The sequence below is a fragment of the Centruroides sculpturatus genome, unplaced genomic scaffold, assembly GCF_000671375.1.
Source record: "Centruroides sculpturatus isolate CEXI.00-Female unplaced genomic scaffold, Cexi_2.0 scaffold718, whole genome shotgun sequence".
In the NCBI taxonomy this organism is placed as follows: Eukaryota; Metazoa; Arthropoda; class Arachnida; order Scorpiones; family Buthidae; genus Centruroides; species Centruroides sculpturatus.
In genome coordinates, this window is record NW_019384925.1 from 66037 (window position 1) to 88858 (window position 22822).

Here is a 22822-nt window from a genome sequence, read left to right on the forward strand (position 1 = left end):
TGAAAGATTTTTATGTTTGGACTACGAACACCCCACAGAACAAACACAAGAAGAAGCGAAGTAAAATAATGAATACCGATTGGTCTTCCCTTGTCTTAGGGCAACAATTCGAAACCTTTCGGAGCGTGGGAGACGTCGACATCTACGCTCAAGCTGGTATATACCAATCGGATAGTACTCCTCCAAACTTTGAAACTCTCCCTTGTAATTTCAGCCTTTTATTTTTCTGACAAAACAATTCTTTTATGTATTTGCGAGACTGTCGGGTAGGCACTCATTAAGTTTTGCATCTGTTTTTATTTTCGAATGGTGAGAGTATAATAGCAAAGGTAGAGAGTGGGCAGAAGATGCCTAATGTTGCTGGACAGTATGGCATGAACAGATCTACAGTAGGCCATAGTTCAATCTTATCTAAAAAAGATACAGTATAATCAAAAAGACTCAAGCAGCTAAAGGAGTAACAAAAATCACATCTGAGAAATAAAGAATATTGAAAAGCACACAATGGAACCTGTAACAGATCTTACGACAGAAGTACGCCAAAAACTTTTGAATGAAGAACACCAAGAAACTCAGCGAGATATGTTTTCTTCTGAAAAGAGGATTAATGCCAATATCTATTATTAAAGATCCTTTGAAGAAGTGGGAGGATGTCAGAACAATGGTCTTAGAATGGCATCCAAACCAGATTGAGGCTTGGGGATTTCTACAATTGCAATACTATTAATTACTTACGAAAAATCCTGAAGAAGAGAGAAAAGCAATCGACATTAGACCGATTCTTTAACCCTTTCAAACGGAAAAAACTTGACTAATAAAAATGCAAGACTATGTATGTATGTATTTTTATTTTTGGGGTCTCCAGAATGAATTAATTAAATTCCCATTAAAACCTATGGTAAATCAATAATCGGTTAACAAACAATTTGGATAGTGAACAAAGTCTTGGAATGGATTATGTTCGATAACCAATCACTCACTGTATATAGTTTTATCAAATAGCTATTTACCTATTGTTTGTGATTACAGAATCATGTTTAACATATATCAAATTCTTTATTCATATTCTCTTTTATACTGAATGTCAAAAAAGTATGTAAGTTATAAACAGTTTTACATGACTATCTCTTAATTATTATATACAAATATTTAATTAAAAATGCTATGAATAACATCTGTCTAATGAAAATTTTTGAAGTAATTAATTTATAGATTAACTTGCTTGATTACATAAATTTCATTTAATACTTGTTAAGTAAATTAAAACTCACTTTTTGCACTATTTGTGAAAAACACCACCTTTTGTTTATCAATTAGAGCATACTAGAAGAACAGATTAAAAATAAGATATTTTACAATATGGAATTTTCATAATTAAGGTACACTCACTCAGCAGTATGTAAATAAAAAAACACAACACCTTAATTTGCTGAGAAAAATTTAATGAAACGTAAACGTTTTCAGCCAAATCTGTTGGCCATCATCAGGCTAAGATATTCAAATATAAACAAAATAGAATGAAAATTTAAATACAAATAAAATAACGAATGAAATATATATATAAATGTATAAAGAAAAATAAAATAAAATGAAAATTATTATTATAAATAACAAAATATGTATATAAAAACAAGCGTAGTTTAATTAAATATTAAAACGTTATATAATAATACATTATATGAAATTCAAAGAAATGCAAGATATACAAAAAAAAATACTAAAATTAAATTAAGAGCTCTCTAATCATTTGATTAATTATTTCCAGGCCGAAGGCAACCCTTCCGAATCTCTAGAATTAATGCATGCATCATGCAATCTGCTCTTATATATTTCAATTTTTTCGGCACAAATCGCCAATGTCAGTGAATGTACTGGTTTAATAATACTTGCTTCGTCCCATTTGACGATTGAGCCCTCAACTTTTTTTTCATATTTTATATCTAAGTACCAAAAGTTAAGCACGGAGCAGTAAACTGTGAAAAAGTTGACAAATACAACTGTGATTGACACAAAATGAGGCAGGAAAGTAGCAAATATGTTTATGCATGAAACAACACAAAGAATTACATAGAAAGATGAAAACAATATTGAATTTTCATAAAGTATAAGATGAAATCGTATTGGAATCATTAACAAAACAATGTTTAAATCCAAAACAAACAAACAAAACCTACATTAATAGGGTAAATGGTTACACCTCATCCTTACACAAAGTTTACGGCATGTAACCATGCTTTCCATGAGGTGATCAACCACTCCAGAGTGAAATAAGTGCCATTCCTCCTGTATAGCAGTTTGCAACTCTGAGAGTGGCAGGGGGTGGAAAACATGCACACACAGCACGGCCAAGGGCATCCCAAAGATTCTCAATGGGATTGAGGTCTGACGAGTATGTTGGCCAATCCATATGCGTGATTCCCTCACTCAAGGTAGTCGTCGACTAGGGCAGCTCTATGGGGTCGTGCGTTATCATCCATTAAAATGAAAGCAGGACCAACTGCTGCAGTATACAATTTCATAATGGGTTTGAGGACTTCATCCTGATACTGACAGCCATCACAGAACCCCCTCGATACATGTGAAGGTCGGTGTGATATCCCAACGAAATGCCTGCCCACACCATAATGCTTCCACCTCAGAATGCGTGATGCTCGATGATGTTCTGGGGATGATTGTGTGTGCCTTTTTTTCTCCATACTCCTACATGCTTGTCATCTGGCTCCAGGGAAAATCACGACTCATCCGTGAACGTAATGTTGCCCCAATCAGACACAGTCTAATTCACATGTTGCCAACACCACTTTAATTGTGTGCCTCTGGATTGGATGGATAGTGGAACACAAACTCGTGATACTCAGGCGTACAGTCCATTCATGTGTAGCCTTCAGTGCACAGTAGTAGCAGATATAGTTTTACCAATGGCTGCTGCAACCATCGACGTCACACGTGTAGAGTTGCTTTTCAATTCTGCTTGGCTACAACAGCAATATAACAATCTTCTGCAGGGGTCATAACCCTTGGGGAACTGGCCACAGGTCTTTGGACAACTGTTTGGCTTGTTTGGAATTGTTTCCATAACTGTGAAATGACGGAATGATGAACACCAAAGAAAAGAGCAACATTTGTGATTGATTGTCCTGATTCAAGGCGTCCCACACACTGCCAGCGCTCACTGTCTGTCATTTGTCTTCTGGAAGCCATAGAAACATGTCAATCATGCACAGTAATTACACGACAGTTCTCCACACTTTTTCTCGGCACTTACATGCAACTCCTCTCACACTTCAGAAGGCTGGCTTCTTGTAGAACTGCCTGTTTTGCATATTTCAGAACACATAACCATGATTGATAGTAACGTAACATATTTGCATACTTCCACCTACCTCTGCAGTGAATTGCAGCCTCTCAAATGCCGATTGCTTTCCAGACATGAACATTTTCTGCTCTGTGCTTAACTTTTGGCAGTGAGTGTAATATGTTAAGTCCAAAATGTAAGTTTTGTAAAGTCCAAAATGTAAGTTTTAAACAAAATTTTGAAATTTGTAAATAAAATGAAGACATTAATTTATATTTCTAGCTCAGCTTTCTACGAATAAATTCTATAATGACTTTAAAACTGTTTTTAACCACATCAAATACATAAAAATGTCAACATAAATCTGATAATTTTAAAGTAAAATAACCAAATATTTGGTAGAACAAACATTTAAATTAAATATATTTCCAAAAGAAATTTGAATTGAGAAATCATAATTTAAATCTTTTTGAGGAAACATGGATGAATAAAACAGTTGTATGAATGTTTATTTAATTTGTTACATAGGTTATGTTAAGTAATATTTTTATTTAAAATGAATAAAAAGAGAATTATTTTATCTGTGATAGGTTCACTCTTTATCAAAATTGTATGGTCCTGAAAAGGACCTTTTATGATAGTCCTAAAGTACTGTTTCATTCAACTAAAATGTTGCAGTACAATAGATCTTCAAAGAGCATATCCTGAAACTGACTGCTGATTCATTGTTGAAGTTTCTTCCTCTCTCTCTTCATTTAAATGATCAATAATAAATTCCTCCTCTTTAAAATCAATGGATCACTTATGCAGAATTGCTGTGGCTATTATTATATTAAGTGTGTTATTTAATTTAGTTCTCAGACAAATTCCAATGCATGGAAATCGTCTTTTCCAGATCCCAAATAATCTCTCGATAATAGTTCTTGCTCATGAATGAGCTTTGTTATACTGTCTTTTGGCATGATTCTATGGATGTAAAAATGGAGTCATTAAATACTGCAAACAAGGATAACCACTGCCACCAACCAGATAGCCATTACAATTAACTTTAGTGAAATTTTTCTTTTATACTACTATTAGAAAAAATTCTATCATGTGTTGAACCAGGCTATCAAGAAACAATATTTCTGATTTTCATTTTTCCATCACAGATTACCTAAAATATACATTTAAACATGCATCAATTATATATTTTCATTAGTAATCAGTTTGATTATTAGTACAGTAGACCCCCTATAACATGTAGATACGTTCCACGTTATACGAATTTCACGTTGTAGGAATCCTTAAATACATGTGCCAATCGCATCCCGACACGTGTGAAGTTTACAGACTACCGCTGTTTGAAAGGTTTCTTCCATAAAATTAATCAATTCTAGACTAATTCGACTCAAACATTTCCAAAACACGTATAATTTTTTGGGAATAATCCGTATAAACTATGCTATAAACAAAAAATTGTAGGATTACTTATTGAGTGTGCACCTTTCGACATCACCATTGCTTAAGCTTGTTTTCATCGCGGAGCAGTGCACCAAACGGCGGCCACGATTTCTGATAAGTTATTTTTCTGTGAAAAATTTGTTGACCTTTGGAGACGTCATTAATATAAATAATTTTTATGGCTGTTGAATAAGAAATGTTTCTTTCACAAGAAATGTATAAAATTACAGTACTGTATTAGACTTACGGTACCTAATTTACATACTGTACAGATGATAGTAAACTCANAGGGGCTAGAGCCCAAAATGCATATTGACACCTAAACAGCAGAATAAAGATGGTTTTAACTTCAATATGTGGAGTTAAAATCCAGTAATAATGCTACAGAAACAGCAAAAAAAATTTACAATGTCTACAGGAATTGTTTAACACTTGTTAGACAGATACAGACAGATCAGTTCAAAAGTGGTTTACAAAATTCCATTCTGACAATTTGTCCTTAACAGATGAAGAAAGACCAGGCTGCTTCTCAGAATTTGATGATACCATTTTAAACGTCTTGATTGAACAGAACCCATGGCAAACAATGAGAGAGTTAGTAGAGAAGCTACACACATCCCAATCAATCGTCAGTCATCACCTCTGAAAACTAGGAAAAGTGAGTAAGCTGGGAGTTTGGGTTCCACATAATCTCAGTGAATTGGATGACAGAAGGTCAATAGCTGCTATCTTGTTTTCTTTTGGCATAAGAACCTTTTTTGGATGAAATTGTCACATGTGATGAAAAGTGGATCACATATGAAAATGTCATTTGAAAAAGATGATGGGTTGACAAAGATGATTAGCTTCTACTGGACCCAAGTGTGCATGAAAGAAAAATTTTATGTGTATGGTGGGATTGTCAAGGACTTACCCATTTTGAGTTGTTTCAATGCAATGAAACTGTTACTGTAAATGTATAAGTTCAACAGTTAAAGTGGCTTCAACTAAAACTTCAAGAAAAGTTAACACTTGTTAACAGGAAAAATAATCACCTTATTGCATGATCATGCAAGGCTGCACACAGCAAAGATTAGACAATTAAAAATTTTGTAGTTTGGCTGGTCTGTTTTGTCTCATCCACCATATTCACTGGACCTGGCACCAACAGATTTTCATCTTTTCTGGAACTAAAAAAAAAAAATGTATTTTTTAAACTGCAATTTAGCATAATAACCAACACTTGGCACAACATTTGTTTATTTTAGTTTTTGTTGATACGTGTTTATACACGTTTCAGGCTTTGTTTCGCCCCTCCTCAGTCAACTAAAAACATATAAAACCAATTTTTACACACATCATAACCCGACATATGAATTATACAAATAGCACATGACATACCTTTTAAAATCACAGATCCCATCTTTTGGCATATTTCCACAAGCAGGGATCATACACTATATATTGGACTGTTTTAATTACCAGGCTGAAAATTTAATTCTACTTGGTACATACAAGACCTAGACTTTTGCAATTAGACTTTGCTGGGCTTTGAAGACTTCTCAAACTTCTATTAAGTCTTATAAAAAGTAATACAGTTAATATACTTAACACTTAGATATCCAACTATATACTGAACTTATCTCTACATACTTATTCACGGAAGGTTTCTTGACATTGTAAAAAACCCATAACAGGCATGCAGCACAGTTCTTCTTTAATATCAACACTAATTCGTATACAATTTATATTATTAAACTTTCCTTTTTATCAATATTAGTAATAGTTCTTACCTAAGCAGGTCAACTNCTTATTCACGGAAGGTTTCTTGACATATCGAAAAAACCCATAACAGGCATGCAGCACAGTTCTTCTTTAATATCAACACTAATTCGTATACAATTTATATTATTAAACTTTCCTTTTTATCAATATTAGTAATAGTTCTTACCTAAACAGGTCAACTAACTTCACTTTTCTTGAATTGTATATGTTCAGCTCACAGAATTTAGTGGTGTTTAATTTTTAGAAGTCATCAATAATGACTATGAATATGTATTAGATTAAAGTCTATTGTTGTACCATACATTTTATTGGCAAATAAATTTCAGTTTAGAAAACCAAACTTATTTATGATTCAATATTTATAGTTTACATCATTACACAAAATATATATAATAATTAAGAAGAAAATGTTGTTTTTATGTCTCTATTTACTATCAAGAATTAGAAATTAATTAATATGCATATGGTGCTAAAAATAGTGATTGATAATTGATTAATTTCTAACTGTAAGAGTTGATTGCAGAACCAAAGTTTTCTCTAATCCCCATCCATGTTAAAAACAGCATCTAGCCATTGACTTACTATAGCATGGTTTAAATTTTTTTGCTAAGATGCAAATTATTTGTCTTTGAATATGGTCTAAATGGATGTCTGAAATTTTGACTATTATGTTATAACCACTGTTACTCTCATTGTTTGACTATTGTTCAACTAGTCTGTGATCATTTTAGTTACGTCATAAAGATGGCAGAAAGTATAGCTACTGGAAAAAGTAGGAATTTTCTGAAAATGAAGAGAGCATATTTACTGAATAGATTCAAAATAATCCAGTAGTAAAGATACATCTTATACATTATTTCTTGTGATCCTCTGATGTTGATGTTACCTGAGCATTGCACAACATTTGTTAGGTCCTAAATAGGTTTTTACACTTTCAGTTGTTGGATTAAAGGTTATATTTTATACTCTCATTATGTGTAACTATTATTTATTTATTAGTTACATTTATATACAGTAGAGCGTCGATTATCCGAAACGTCAATTATCCAAAAGAATTCCAGTCGGCAATTTTAAATTTTCGCCAGTGCTGTGGCACTGCAATCTTTGGCTATGTCTTGGGCTACTCAAATATTTTACGTTTTTGATACAAAATTAACTTCTGAAGTATAATTTTTTATTGTTTTTATATTTATCAATATATTTATTTTGTTTGTACAAAATAAAAAAATAATTTTTAACGATACAATAGTCTTCGTTAGGCTTAACATCGACGAAAATTCAACGCGAAGCGACACGCAACAGAGAAAAATTTCAACATGGGATAAATTAATATATTTTTTCGTACATGATTTGTTATCCGAAAAATAAGATATCCGAACCACCCCAGTCCCCAATTGATTCGGATAAACGACGCTCTACTGTAATAAATTTTTAAGGTACAGAACAGTTGATATATACAAACAAATCACACCCCACCTGAAAAAATTAGGAAACAAAATTTGTAGGCAACGATCAAAATGGAAACAGTGGGAATCCTCGCAAGCTATACATCCACCACATTCTACAACAGCAATATCATTGTTGATGTCAGCTATCATTTCAAAATTATTTTAATACTGTTGTATCCACACAAGTATCTAATCCTCATACATTTTGGGGTTTTATACCAAAATTTTCAAAAAACACCCCATACAAACATTCAACAATACCTGATGATTTAATACACAAAAAACATTACACCACAAACACCCACAAAAACATTAAATCATCTTTTCCAAATTTTACCTAGGGTAGATTATTATAATCCTATTTATTTTCACAATTTTACTTATAATTTTAATATCTCATTATTATATTAGATATCAAGTAATGTCCGCTATCAGCAAATTAATTAAATATTCTAAATATAGTCCCTGACGACATTCCGGAAATTTTATTTTTATTAAACCCTTGATGTTAGTCATACTATCAGAAATGTTTTCCATTTTCTTGCAATCTGCATAATTTCCATAAGGGTGCAACTATGCAGACGCGAATTTAGAGTGAGCGAGAGGTTGCGAGCGATTTAGTTTTCGCAAAGGAAAACCATGTACAAATGAGAAGCGAGAATTAATGCTAGCGAGAGCGAATTTCTGGTTCTCGCACGTATCTGACAGGTTTTGATATTTATCGCGTCTCGCCTCTTCTCACCACATATTCTCGCTCGCTCGAATCTGCATAGTTGCACCCTAACAATGGCAACTATCAATCATCTCCCCAATTCCAAAAAAATAAAAAAAATAAGATAAAAATACATACTGTCCCATCTCAACTGCATTATCTATACTTAAAATGTTCGAAATATGCCTTTATCATGATATGTATTTCCCATAAACCAATATCTATAAATCTGATATACCGTACATACATAATAAGCCAACTACAGGATTATGTTGGGTTATTATATTGCCTGATATAATCTGGTCACTAAGATGGCACTTAATGCCTCACTCTAGTGACAAATTATTTAGTAATTAATTAATTAATCATTGTGGAATTTGCAACCACTCTACAATTGCAAAATTACTAAATATGATTCCATTCATATTTGAAAATTTTGAAAAGAAACTATCAACCTATGTTATCTATATCGACTTATCCCAGACCTTTGATTCGGTAATAGTCTCTTGGTATGTTTAAAAGTGTATTCACTTTTAAACATACCAAGAGACCATTTTAATATTGACCTAGCAATACATTCCTGACTGCATAATTATTTTTTTATGTAGGAAATAGAAGATCAAAATAGGTGGCTGTTCTTTCTTAGATTTTTCTCCTTTGCGTGGCAAACAACAAAGGTTGATTATAAATGGAATAATTTTTTTGCATATATTAACAATTTGTTTGACAACATAAATTCTAAAGTCGTGGCTTATGCAGACAACATAAAATTATTAAGCCACGATCCTCATGCTCTACAATTAGACTTGAATCAACTCTTCACTAAATTCAATCTTATAAAAAACATTCAAAAAACTGTTCTTACATGCTACTCCTTGTTCCACTTTCTCTTTTCCACTTAAGAGATCAGATTTTATGATATGTCAACTCTTTCAATGACCTTGGTATAATCTACAACAATAAACTAACTTTTGAAGATCATACTGATAGCATCAAAATCTTGCAATCCATTGCAGGATTCTCTGGAGTTATTTTTTAAAAAAATATTGCACAAATTCATATTATGCTCAAATTTATTATTTTTTTTTTTTTGCTAATTTTCAATCTTTAGCTGGCTGCTCCTTCACTAATCTCCAAAATTTCCCACAAACTTGATAAACTGTATTTAATATTAAATAAACTGTGTAATCTAGCACTTACTCACAGTCTCTCTGTTGCTCGTATGCACATCAGGGGCTGTATTCTGGTCACTGTCTCTGGTCTCTCGCAAGCTGGTCGCTGATTGACTAATCCAAATGATTAGCCAATCAGCAACCGGCTTGTGAGAGACAAGAGACCAGAGACAGTGACCAGAATATGGCCCCTGCTTGCCTGATCTCAAAGAATTCATAAAATGTTTTGATTGTGTTCTTTTCGGTTTAGTAAGTCCACACTGGTTTTATTTATAAGTACCCAGTTGATCCACCTGTAGTTCTTCATGTATATTCACTCCTCAATATTGTCTGATTTTATCACACAGATCAATCTGTATTACATCACTAAGAATATGAAACCTGTGGAACACTTACCATATGAAAGTTTTAGTCGCATTAAAAACAAATGTCAACATATTTTATATCAATCATGAAACTAAATTTAATATCTAGGCTAATCAGTATACATAATTCTCCTGTCTTTATTGCTTTATTATAATTATACATGTGTAACATATTGATTTTTATAATAAGTGTAAAATTTTAATTTCTTAAATTTTATTATTTTAGATTGTCTAACGTCTCCATTTTATTTTTATTGTATAACTAGAAATTACCTCACAAAGCACAACAGACTACTTTCTATGAGAAAATAGAGAGGTTGAGGCGTACGTTTTAAACGTGTAAACGTGTACGTGTGACGTTCGGCGCTGCTTTCCCGTAAGCCTAAAAGTTTGACAATGNGTGCCACAGTTTATAACTTTGTTAAATTTCTTCTGATTTTAATTTGTAAGTAAAATTTTATTATTTTTATTAATCATGAATTGCAAAAAGGCAAATGAAAAGCAACAGAAAACTAAAAAAAATGACTAGAATCACAATGGAACTGAAAAAAGAGATTTTGAGAAATATGAAGGTGACATGAGTGTTCGAGATTTTAACTGTTGCATACCATATTCCAAGAACGACGATATCGACAATCGTGAAAAATGAAGACATTATTAAATTTGCTAACGTTGTGAAAGGGGTTAAAACAATTTCTAAACAGAGATCGAAGACATTAGATGATGTTGAGAAATTGCTTTTGCTTTGGATAGCTGAAAAACAGTGTGCTAGAGGCAGCTTATCACAACCATTTAGTTGCGAGAAAGCTAAAAAGATACATGCTGATCTCATGAAAAATCAAGCAGGAACTAGCCAGGAAAGCGAGGTGTTTCAAGCCAGCCATTTTTTTTTAAACATGAGAACGGATTAATCATTTTTACATTACTTCTTATGGGAAAGGTTGGTTCGGTATAAGTCCAAACATCAGGAACGGATTAAGGTCGTATACCGAGGTTCCACTGTATATATATATATTTTTTTTGTATTTTAAAAAGGGTTGTGTGAATTATTAAAGTAACAAAATTTTTCTTCTTCTAATATATTTCTCTAACTCACTGCTAATGATACAGTTGAATGGAAAATGTCATTATGTATTATATAATAATATGAACCCAATCTAATGATATCATTTTTATATTTTGCAAAAAAAAAATTTTTTTTATTTNAGACATCAAATAGAGTATCTTTCTTACTATACTGTATATTTTACAATCATCATTTATCTTGTGGTACTTCATGGTTGTACTGTACATTACTTGTAGTTTTCATTATCTTGATTTTCTTTATTACTGACTTCCAGCTCAGAATGGAAAATAGATATTCTTATCTGACTTTGCTAAGAAATTCCATTATCAATCACTGTGAAGAAGAAACTGGCTAGCATTAAAGGATTTAAATAATGAAAAGCACTATAACTTTAACCTATGATTACAATATAACTTAAGGTATAATCTCTTATCCAAAATATGCAAATTACTTTAAAAATGTGATGGAACCAATTTCTACATGTACTGTACAATACATTTAGGTATAAACACATGCATTTAAGGCATGTGTGCCATGCCTTCTTATATCTTGGTATAAATATTTTAAAGTAATGCAAAAAAAACAAGTAATGAGTTGGCTCATAAAAAGTTACAATATGAGTAAAATGGAAGACTTCATAGAAGTATTGCGCTACGTATTCTTTAAACTACCTCAAACGAGAGAAGTTCACAGCGATGTGGTTTTCAACGATAATTATACAGAAATCATCGCTACTCGTTTTATAATACCCACTGCCAATATGAAAGGACAAATGGACGAAACAGAATTAATGATAGATTTATATAAGCTTGCTGAAGAATCACAGCTTCCAGTAAGATTTGATAGCTTCGCGTTTAGTCTTGTAGAACAATCAATACTTATAAAGGGAATAACATTACAAACAGCAATTATTAGTTCTGCTATAATTTGTGTAATTTTCTTCGGTTTTGTGCCAAATATTTGTTGCGCTTTATGCACAGCTCTAATTGTGCTTTGCATCATTTGCGAAACTGTTGGATTTGCTAGTTTTCTAGGTATTAAAATTGATATTGTCTTGCTCGGTTGTCTCATTATATGCATTGGTTTCTCCATAAATTACCCGACTCATATTTCTTTTTCATTTTTCATGGCAAAAGACACAAGTCCGAATAAGCGACTTAAGAAATGTCTTTACGACGTAGGCCTGCCAGTCTTTCAGGGATCCTTTACCACGATTTTAGGCGTTTGTATCTTGCCATTCGAGCCGTATTACTGCCCTGGAGCGTTTTTTAAAATAATCGTAATTATTGCTTTAGAGACTGCTTTTCACTCGTTGTGTGTAATTCCTGTCATTTTAAGTTTGTTAGGAAAAATTGACAAATCGCTTTCAGTAACAGTTAATCCGGAATTTGATAGCGAATTTGAACCAAAATTACAATTGAATAAAACTTAAATATTTTATTTCAGAAATCAAACAAAATCTGCTCTTCTGCAGTTAAAAAGTTGGTTAGATAACACTCCAAATATATATGTTCATGTTCCTGTTGAAGTCAGATTTGTGAAAAGTGATGATATATATATAAGTCCAGCATATGGAAGAGATACATGTTATATTAATATAATAATGTACAGGTAATACATCTTCCATTTTTAAAAATTAAAGCTTACATTAAGCAGTGTTAAATAAAAAGACAAATACAAGGGTGCCTTATACTTCAAACTAAATTCCTTCAGAAGGCCATTCAAACAATTGAAGTCCAAATCAGTTTTTCCCATTAGAAATAATGGAAAGTGAATTAATCTGTTCCTAGACCCTAAACAATACCCATGTATTTTAATTTACAAATTATATTTTACAATGTTATAAAACTGCAATAAAATTTGTTTTAAAAATGTACCTCTGTTATTTCTTATTCAACACATTGTATAAAACACACAAACACATCACATTCTTGCCTGTTTAAAAATGCCTAGAACAACTAAAAACTCAAATTAAAGATTAATAAAAATATGAATTGTTAAAAGTTCATTAAACACTTATGGAAACGAAAGGTGGAAGCATAGCTCATAAGAGTGTAACAAGAACTAAGAATGTAGTGTCGTTACACTACATTCTTAGTTTTTGTTACACTCTTATGAGCTATGCTTCCACCTTTCGTTTCCATAAGTGTTTAATGAACTTTTAACAATTCATATTTTTATTAATCTTTAATTTGAGTTTTTAGTTGTTCTAGGCATTTTTAAACAGGCAAGAATGTGATGTGTTTGTGTGTTTTATACAATGTGTTGAATAAGAAATAACAGAGGTACATTTTTAAAACAAATTTTATTGCAGTTTTATAACATTGTAAAATATAATTTGTAAATTAAAATACATGGGTATTGTTTAGGGTCTAGGAACAGATTAATTCACTTTCCATTATTTCTAATGGGAAAAACTGATTTGGACTTCAATTGTTTGAATGGCCTTCTGAAGGAATTTAGTTTGAAGTATAAGGCACCCTTGTATTTGTCTTTTTATTTAACACTGCTTAATGTAAGCTTTAATTTTTAAAAATGGAAGATGTATTACCTGTACATTATTATATTAATATAACATGTATCTCTTCCATATGCTGGACTTATATATATATCATCACTTTTCACAAATCTGACTTCAACAGGAACATGAACATATATATTTGGAGTGTTATCTAACCAACTTTTTAACTGCAGAAGAGCAGATTTTGTTTGATTTCTGAAATAAAATATTTAAGTTTTATTCATTTTATCAACTTATATTTTTATTAATTTATTCCAAATAATTTATTTAATAATTCTTTATACTCACATAGGTATAGCCCATTCATTAACATATTGTTTAAACAAACAGTCAAAATTAAATATTTTATAACTGGCATCAACTTTCCGTTTATTTTGGGAAAACACTAACCAATAAAAAATACTGTTGATTCTTGATATTAGAGGAGGATAAAATAAACTGAAATTAAAAATAACAAAATATGTAAAATTATATATCAAATACACAGAATTACAAAATTAAAAAAAAATTTTTTTTTTGCAAAATATAAAAATGATATCATTAGATTGGGTTCATATTATTATATAATACATAATGACATTTTCCATTCAACTGTATCATTAGCAGTGAGTTAGAGAAATATATTAGAAGAAGAAAAATTTTGTTACTTTAATAATTCACACAACCCTTTTTAAAATACAAAAAAAATATATATATATACAGTGGAACCTCGGTATACGACCTTAATCCGTTCCTGATGTTTGGACTTATACCGAACCAACCTTTCCCATAAGAAGTAATGTAAAAATGATTAATCCGTTCTCATGTTTAAAAAAAAATGGCTGGCTTGAAACACCTCGCTTTCCTGGCTAGTTCCTGCTTGATTTTTCATGAGATCAGCATGTATCTTTTTAGCTTTCTCGCAACTAAATGGTTGTGATAAGCTGCCTCTAGCACACTGTTTTTCAGCTATCCAAAGCAAAAGCAATTTCTCAACATCATCTAATGTCTTCGATCTCTGTTTAGAAATTGTTTTAACCCCTTTCACAACGTTAGCAAATTTAATAATGTCTTCATTTTTCACGATTGTCGATATCGTCGTTCTTGGAATATNATATAATCCCCGATCTTCAAGGACAGAGGGACTTCTTCCGTAAACTGTGCTACGGAGTACCTGCACTCCAAAAAGTCCGAAGTGAAAACTCGCTGTGTGTCGACGCACAAAAGACGAAGAGTCCGCACTAGTGTCCATCGAGAGAGCCGTGCCGCCGACGCCTCCCGACAAGTCTCCTTACCTACCGCAGCCCCAGGGCCCATCTCAGAGTGATGATAGAAAAACATCCTCGACGTTTAAAACTTACAAACATTTAATTGGTTAAGGAACTTTGTGCATAGTGTAAGTTATTTCCTGTTAAATTAAACAGATTCTTGTCCAATACTTGTCATCTGTGTCTCCTCCGCCACACCCACTTGCGTACGACCCTAGATCATTCTGACGCGGGATTAACGATTCCCCCAGGAAGTCGGCGAACTTACAAATATATTTATAAATAATATGTAGCCCAAAATGTAGCCAATGTGCCAAATGATATTTTTTACGCCAAACTAAAAACAGGGTAGCCAAATTTGGCACAAAGTTGCCAAATCTTGCAACGCTGAAAGGAATTTAAAATAAAGCTAGAGTTGGTATTCAAAGGATTATAGACCTAAATTCAGGGAAAGGAGAGAAAGGTCAAAAAATAAAGAAGTGAGAAGGTTAAATAGACCTTCTGTTATGCAAATATTGATCCTTAATTTTCCAACCTTTCTCAATTCTTTTTATTTTTTTGCCTTTTTCTTCTTTCCTTGAATTTAGGGCTATAATCCTTTGAGTCACGATTTCAGCTTTATTTAGTATTCCTTCCTCATTCACACAATTCAAGTATTTGAAAATATTTCTTTTCTATTAAAAAATATAATGTGTATAAAGGTTTACAGCTTTATGAAACTTCTTTTTTGAGGTGTATTCCATTGAAATAAATAAATTAATAATAAAATTTGTCGGTTTTGTTTACATGTTTATTGGGCCGCATGCGGGCCGCGGGTTGGACACCCCTGCTTTAGACATTAGCTGGCATTGCTAAGTATATAAAAGGAAGGAAACCTGGAGTAACCTGATGAAGAGCCCAGAAGGGGTTCGAAAAACGTTTCTTTTTGTACTTTTTAGTCGATCGTACCACACCATAAATTGGTTCAGTGTAGGTGATTGTTATATAGGTGTGGTGAGTAGTTAATTTTTAGAACAATATTTTTTATTATGGCAATTATTACATTATTCAAATTCTGACTGCTTTTTGGCTGCTATCCAATGCATTAAATAAATAATAATGTAATTATTAAAACTTTTTCTACATAAATTTTATTAATATTTATAATTTAAGATACTGTGAAACTAACCTATATTTGATTTCCAGCAAATAACTTTAATGCTCTAATAATGTTGGTGTCATAAAAACACTTTATCCCATTACAAGATGAATGGTTTAACACTCGATTATCATATATAGGATCTACAATCAGTTCCTGCAAGCCAAAATACTCAACCACAAATATGACATGACCAAGGAAAATTTCAACACAGTGCTTGCACATTTTGCCACTGAACCTGAGGTTCCCCATGCTGGACTTTTACACATGGTCTTTGACTGACACAACTTATGATCCTTGGAAACTTTAGAAATCTATATGGCTGAGAAGAAAGGAGGTTGTGTTAACTCGGATGCCATTACAATACTGCAAGCTCAAAAATATTTTATAGGTTTGCACAGAATTTAATTTTTTAAATTTTTATATCATGCCTTGTAAAGAATTGAATTATTGAAAGCATTTCATTTATTTTTTTAAACTGTGCACCAGGACACATATTGAACATCTTTTTGAATATTTGGAATTTCTGTTATAAATGTAATGGTATTCTCTGTCAAATGATAGGACTGTTTTTTTGTATTTTTTGTTTTATTTCCTGATGAGGGCCTCTTAATTTAAATTAATTAATTAATTGTGGCCAAGAACATTAAGAGCATTAAAGTTATTTGCTGGAAATCAAATACAGGTATTAGTTTCACCGTTGTACTGTTTCAGTTATTACGTGTGCTGTTTAATGTAAGATACAGTAATTAGAATATGTTGCATTACATTTCTTATAGTCTGTATTTCTGATTACTGAAATTTCTGGAAATTAGAAAAAAATCAAATTCTTCTTTTTAAATTTCTATGTACTGTACAAGAGTGGGTTAATTTCAGTCCAGCATTTCAGTAATGATAATAGAACTGTGTATGTTATATAGTCCCAATTTATGCATTTTTATTTTTTGATAATTTCTGACATCATTTAGAACAACTTTAAAAATTATTCATAATTGAAGTTTTCGACTATTTACAAAAATATCAAATTTTCGAGTCTATCTTAATCCTTTTTTTATACAACACCAGAAGTAACAGTTAACAGGGTTTTTTGTTGAAGAATAACTTCTTAAAAAACAAAGGTAAACAAGTAAAGAGAGCGATCACAATGTTAAAAACGATCAAGTGTCAGCCTTCTGTTGTAGGTTCTGACACTTTACATTAAAAACATGAAGAATTCTTCTCACCATACTGTCCTTATCCATTCTTTAACTGCTTCAGGCCCTCTGGTGATAATTTCGAGTTATCCTACTTATTTGCATATTCATACAATTTCTGTAATAACTCAGGATATAATTCTTCATAATTGAAGTTTTCGATTATTTACAAAAATNACAATTAGCATATTTTTTTTTGCAGTTTGGAGCAAATTATGTAAAATTAAATAAATTTTTTCTGTTAAAAATTTATTGAATGTCTTCTGTCTTCTCTCTACACTAAATACAAAATTGTTGTATTTTTAGTTTTACAGAAGACAAAAGTTAATGTCTTGAAAATTTTTTTAATATAGTTTTATATGGAAAGGATGCAATAGTTTATTTTTATAGAAATATTTATTAGGCAGCAAATTGAAAAATTGTAGACCTATAAATTCCTACTGTTGTCCATCCGTCTATCTTTCCTTACTCTCAAGAGTGGAGTTAGGTAGATGAAAGACAAGACCAGAAATGGAAACCTTAAGGGCAGGAGGTCCTGATTAACTATATACAGGCTAGAAGTTATGTTATTTTAATTGAAAAATTTTTCCCCAAAACATGTTAGATAGATGACTGGCCCCACTTTCTAACTTTTTCTTTTTTTATAAATTTTATGCTCAAGCAGTTAATCTTGGTTCATTCATTCAGACTTTTAACTAAATGAGGATAAATTACTAATGCTCTATGTGTGTAGCACTTACAACCTTATAATCTACAAAACTTGGCATCATGATTATCAAATAGATACTTTAAAAATGGCTTCTTAAGGAAAGCAAATTTTTCTATTTGCTGAAAAACGTTTTGGTTTCTTTCAAGTCATTCCTGTTTCAAAAAACTAACTTCTCAGAGTTTATTACGGAATAATGGATAAAATTTGAATTCCATATAGAACTTTTCTAGGAGTCCATTATAGAATAAAGCATTTAAATTATTTTCTAAAATATTTTTAAATATGACATAAAATTTTAAAAAGTATTCTTAAATTTAAAATAACATAAACCAAATAAAAACATACACAAATACAAAACATATTAACATCAAATAGTAACTGTAGACCACTAATGCCCCTAGAGTTGTTTTTCATTGTTTCTTTCATTTCTTCTTTGATTCTGTTAACGAGTTTAAAAAGTTTACTAATTTGTATGACTGAAAAATATCATTATTAATATTATTGACTATTTACAGGCCTTATAGTAGATCAGTATTATACGAAGAATATTGGGAAGCTTACGAAACAATTATGGGAAGTGTTGGGGGACGACCTCATTGGGCAAAAGTGAGTAATTATGTGAAGTCCTTTCTTGAATCATTTCACATAACATTGTAAACAGCATTTACCTATGTTGAGTACATTAGAATGTCAGATAATCATAAATCATATATGTCAAATAATTATAAAGTCAAAGCCAACACATAGATCACGGTCAACCGCAAAGGTTTTGAAATTAGCCCGCGAAGCTAAAGTTGAACAATTTGTTTTCACTTAAACTAATGTTTAAAAATCTTAATTCAATAATTTATTCTTACAATAATAGACTGTCTGTGCAACGTACCCATACTGTTTGTATTTATCCCGATGAACAATGCAAATGAATGTTAACGCATGCGCATATAAAAATTCTAAAATTGTTTGCCCATATTCATAGTCACCCGCAGACTATATTTTACCAAAAAAGTAGCCCCTAAGGGATAAAAGTTTGGCCACACCTGATCTAGAGACTATGATATTATATCTATTATTACATATTTTAAAGGAATAAAATTCCATAGTTTTATGAACGTACTTTATGAATAAACTTTTAAAATGTGATAATTAAAAATTATTTTATTCGATTTAGAATTCAGTTGATTTATAACTTCAAAAATTTTTCAATTGCTCTGTGTAATGTATTTCAGTATAATTATAGTTGTATATATTTGAGTTAGATTTATTTGGTTGTTTGGAAAGTAAGTTCATTTTTTCCATGGAAAAAAAAAAAATATTTTTATAATAAATAAATATTTTATTGAATTATATATCAACCATTTGGTCAAATACCTGTTGTCATCATTTCTGGTAGTAGCATGATTTCACATTCATAAAAGTTTTGATCGTTGCTTACAAAAAACTGATCCAAGTGATTTTTGACATTGTCATTTCAAGTAAATTTGTATAGACTGGAACAAGTAATAATCTGAGTGTGCTGGATCTGGTGAATATGGTCTGTGTGATAGCATGTCCCATCTAAGTTATAACAGTTTCTGAAGAGTTACCAAACTTGTGTGAAATTTGACATCATCACGTTAAAACACTACACCTGTTTTGTTGATCAATTCTGATTGCCTTTTCTGTTTGATGATATTACTCAATTTGTTTACTCGATGGCAGTACACTTTCAAATTAATTGTTAAATTGTCTAGTAAAAGCGCCAAAAAAAATTTTCTTAAAATTCCACTAAAGAGAGCATCTTTCTTTAAGAGCATGTGGAACCTATATATCGAGCTTTGAAATGAAACCAATTTGTTTCAAGTAATCATAAATGGTTCAATTTGACAAAATTAATCTTAGTGATTTCCTGTGTTGTTATTCAGCAGTTTGCTTCAATCACTACCTTTATTTTGCTTTCATTGGCTTCAACTGGCCATCCAGAATGTGGTGCATCTTCAATTTTGAAATTGCCAGAACGAAATTTTGTAAACCAGTTTTGGCACTGTCTTTCTCTCAACATATCTTCTCCATACACGTCGCACAATTTTTTTTTCACTTGAACAGCATTCTTACCTTTTTGGTAATAAAAGAGCCAAATATGCTGAAAATGCTGCTTCTGATCTTCCATATTTGATGGGACACAAAAAATAAACAATTGCACGAAATCAAACAAAATTTTTTACAAATAAGCCTTAAAGTGCTAGCTGTCAAAATATATAATGATAATATGGTTTAGAATGAAAATGGCGGGGAAAATACAACTAATCCGTCTAGTGGAGTGTTTCTCAACGTGGGTGATATCGCCCCCATGTGGGCGTTTTTCCATGTTGAGGGGGCGATTAGTAACAATTTATATTTTGGGGGCCAAAAAACAATTTTCTGGACGATATAGTAAAACTTTATAGTAAGAATAATTGGATATTTTATTCGTTATATCGTATAATAATTAAACAAATAACATTATACTAGTCACTAGTCTATTCAATGCAGTACAAATTTGGCGTTAACCTTGGCCCTCGGCATCGGAATTTTGAAGTGAAGGGGGCGACTATTCGTTAGAGGTTGAGAAACATTGGTCTAGTGGTAAAAAAAATGAACTTACTTTCCGAACAACCTAATATTATAATAATCTATTACAATTAGCATATTTTTTTTTGCAGTTTGGAGCAAATTATGTAAAATTAAATAAATTTTTTCTGTTAAAAATTTATTGAATGTCTTCTGTCTTCTCTCTACACTAAATACAAAATTGTTGTATTTTTAGTTTTACAGAAGACAAAAGTTAATGTCTTGAAAATTTTTTTAATATAGTTTTATATGGAAAGGATGCAATAGTTTATTTTTATAGAAATATTTATTAGGCAGCAAATTGAAAAATTGTAGACCTATAAATTCCTACTGTTGTCCATCCGTCTATCTTTCCTTACTCTCAAGAGTGGAGTTAGGTAGATGAAAGACAAGACCAGAAATGGAAACCTTAAGGGCAGGAGGTCCTGATTAACTATATACAGGCTAGAAGTTATGTTATTTTAATTGAAAAATTTTTCCCCAAAACATGTTAGATAGATGACTGGCCCCACTCTATTGTTAAAGGAAAAGTATGACATACAGGGCAAGCCACTATTAATTTGAGGTAGAGAGCATATATTTTAAATTAAATAAATTAAAAACTGCAGCCCAGCATTGTGATATCACAATAAATAATTACTTGTTTCTTTTTTTAGGATTTTTTTTCACTAAAATAATTAAAGGCTAATTTATTATCTGTTTAAATTTTGTTATATAAGTTTAATATCTTATATTAGATTTTGTTTATGAAAACATATTAGAATTAACAAAAATTTGAATTTTATTTCACAGGCTCACAAAGTAACCGCTCCAGAATTCGTAAAAATGTATCCATGCTTCAACACGTGGTGTAGCATCAGAGAAAAATTAGACCCCACAAATATGTTTGTTAATCCTTATCTCAAAAGGATTTTTACATTTTAAAATTGCTAATAATAGTGCATTTATCCAATACTTTTAGTTTTTATTTATGACATGTAAATAATCAACAGAATCATGTGTTGTAGATGAGCTAAATAATTTTACACAGATAGACGTGATATAGGATTTCGAATTTTTTTAGAAAGAAACTTTATTACGAATTTATAAACAAAAATATACAGTTTATTCTTGGCAATATATCTTAAATTATTATTTCAAAAATCTGATTTTAGTGATTATTCTGTGCTTTTGTTTATACAAATTAATCATTTATAGTTTGTGATATGCAGGATGTCTGAAAAGAAGTGATGGATTACAAAAGGTATTAGCATTCAGGAAAATAGACCCAACATACAATTTTCAGTAACCATTAGTGAAACTTCAAAAGTTTGTTCTGCATTACAAAAACAGAGGGTGTACTTTGCTAAAAGTAGAACTTTTGAGTGAAACTTTTTTTAACTGATGGATGGAGTAAGAGAGACCAGCTCAGTCACCACATTGCTCCCCTGACATAATTTAGACTTTTTCTTGTTGGGTTATGCAAAGAATCTGGTTTATCAAACACCTGTTACAGATATTGAAATATTAAAAGGTTGCATAATAAATGCAGTTGGAACTTACTCAAGGTATATTATGCCTGGGCGGAGATTGTCTGCATAATGTGAGAATAAGAACATAGAAAATATTGAGATTTTTTAAAGTTGAGAAATTTTTGTGTTGTTCACTAATTAGAGCAAACTATGTGATTGTATCTATTTTCGTAAAATAAATGAGTTTCTGTAATCTGTTAGTTCTTTGTTGGACATCCTGTGTTAGTAACATACAAATACAACCATTTTTTCACTATAAATTTTTGCATTATGTCTATACAAAACTGATAGTTCATCAGCTGAAAGATACCTGTTATTGCTCATTTATATCTGTGCAATAAAGTTTATTTTTCTTTTAAGCTTCAAAGGAAATGATCCATTACAACGAATTACATTTTTTTAATGGATCATTTCCTCTCACCAAATACTATTTCAAAAACAATCATAGCAAGTTTAACAGTTAGCTGTTAAATTTTTTTAATAACTTCAACATTTTTTTTTTTATATTTTGGAATTACCTTGAGAATTACTTTTTTAATTTGGGAAAAAAATATTGAAACTTTTTATAAATGAATGAATATATTAAAGTCTAAATACAAACAGAATAGCGCATATTTTTTAGAAGCACTAGTTTAATTTAAACAATTGTTTA

The 22822-nt window shown here is 31.1% G+C and overlaps 1 protein-coding gene across 1 annotated transcript in view; it reads left to right on the forward strand.

Annotated features, from left to right (window-relative positions):
- Positions 1-22822, forward strand: part of LOC111631909 (L-gulonolactone oxidase-like) — a 39711-nt gene extending 16889 nt beyond the window's left edge. Inside the window, exons 5-7 of the mRNA XM_023376243.1 lie at positions 12712-12876; positions 18589-18679; positions 21452-22822. Coding sequence (XP_023232011.1) covers positions 12712-12876; positions 18589-18679; positions 21452-21583 — 388 coding nt within the window. The 3' untranslated portion in view covers positions 21584-22822. The remainder of the gene's footprint in view (positions 1-12711; positions 12877-18588; positions 18680-21451) is intronic.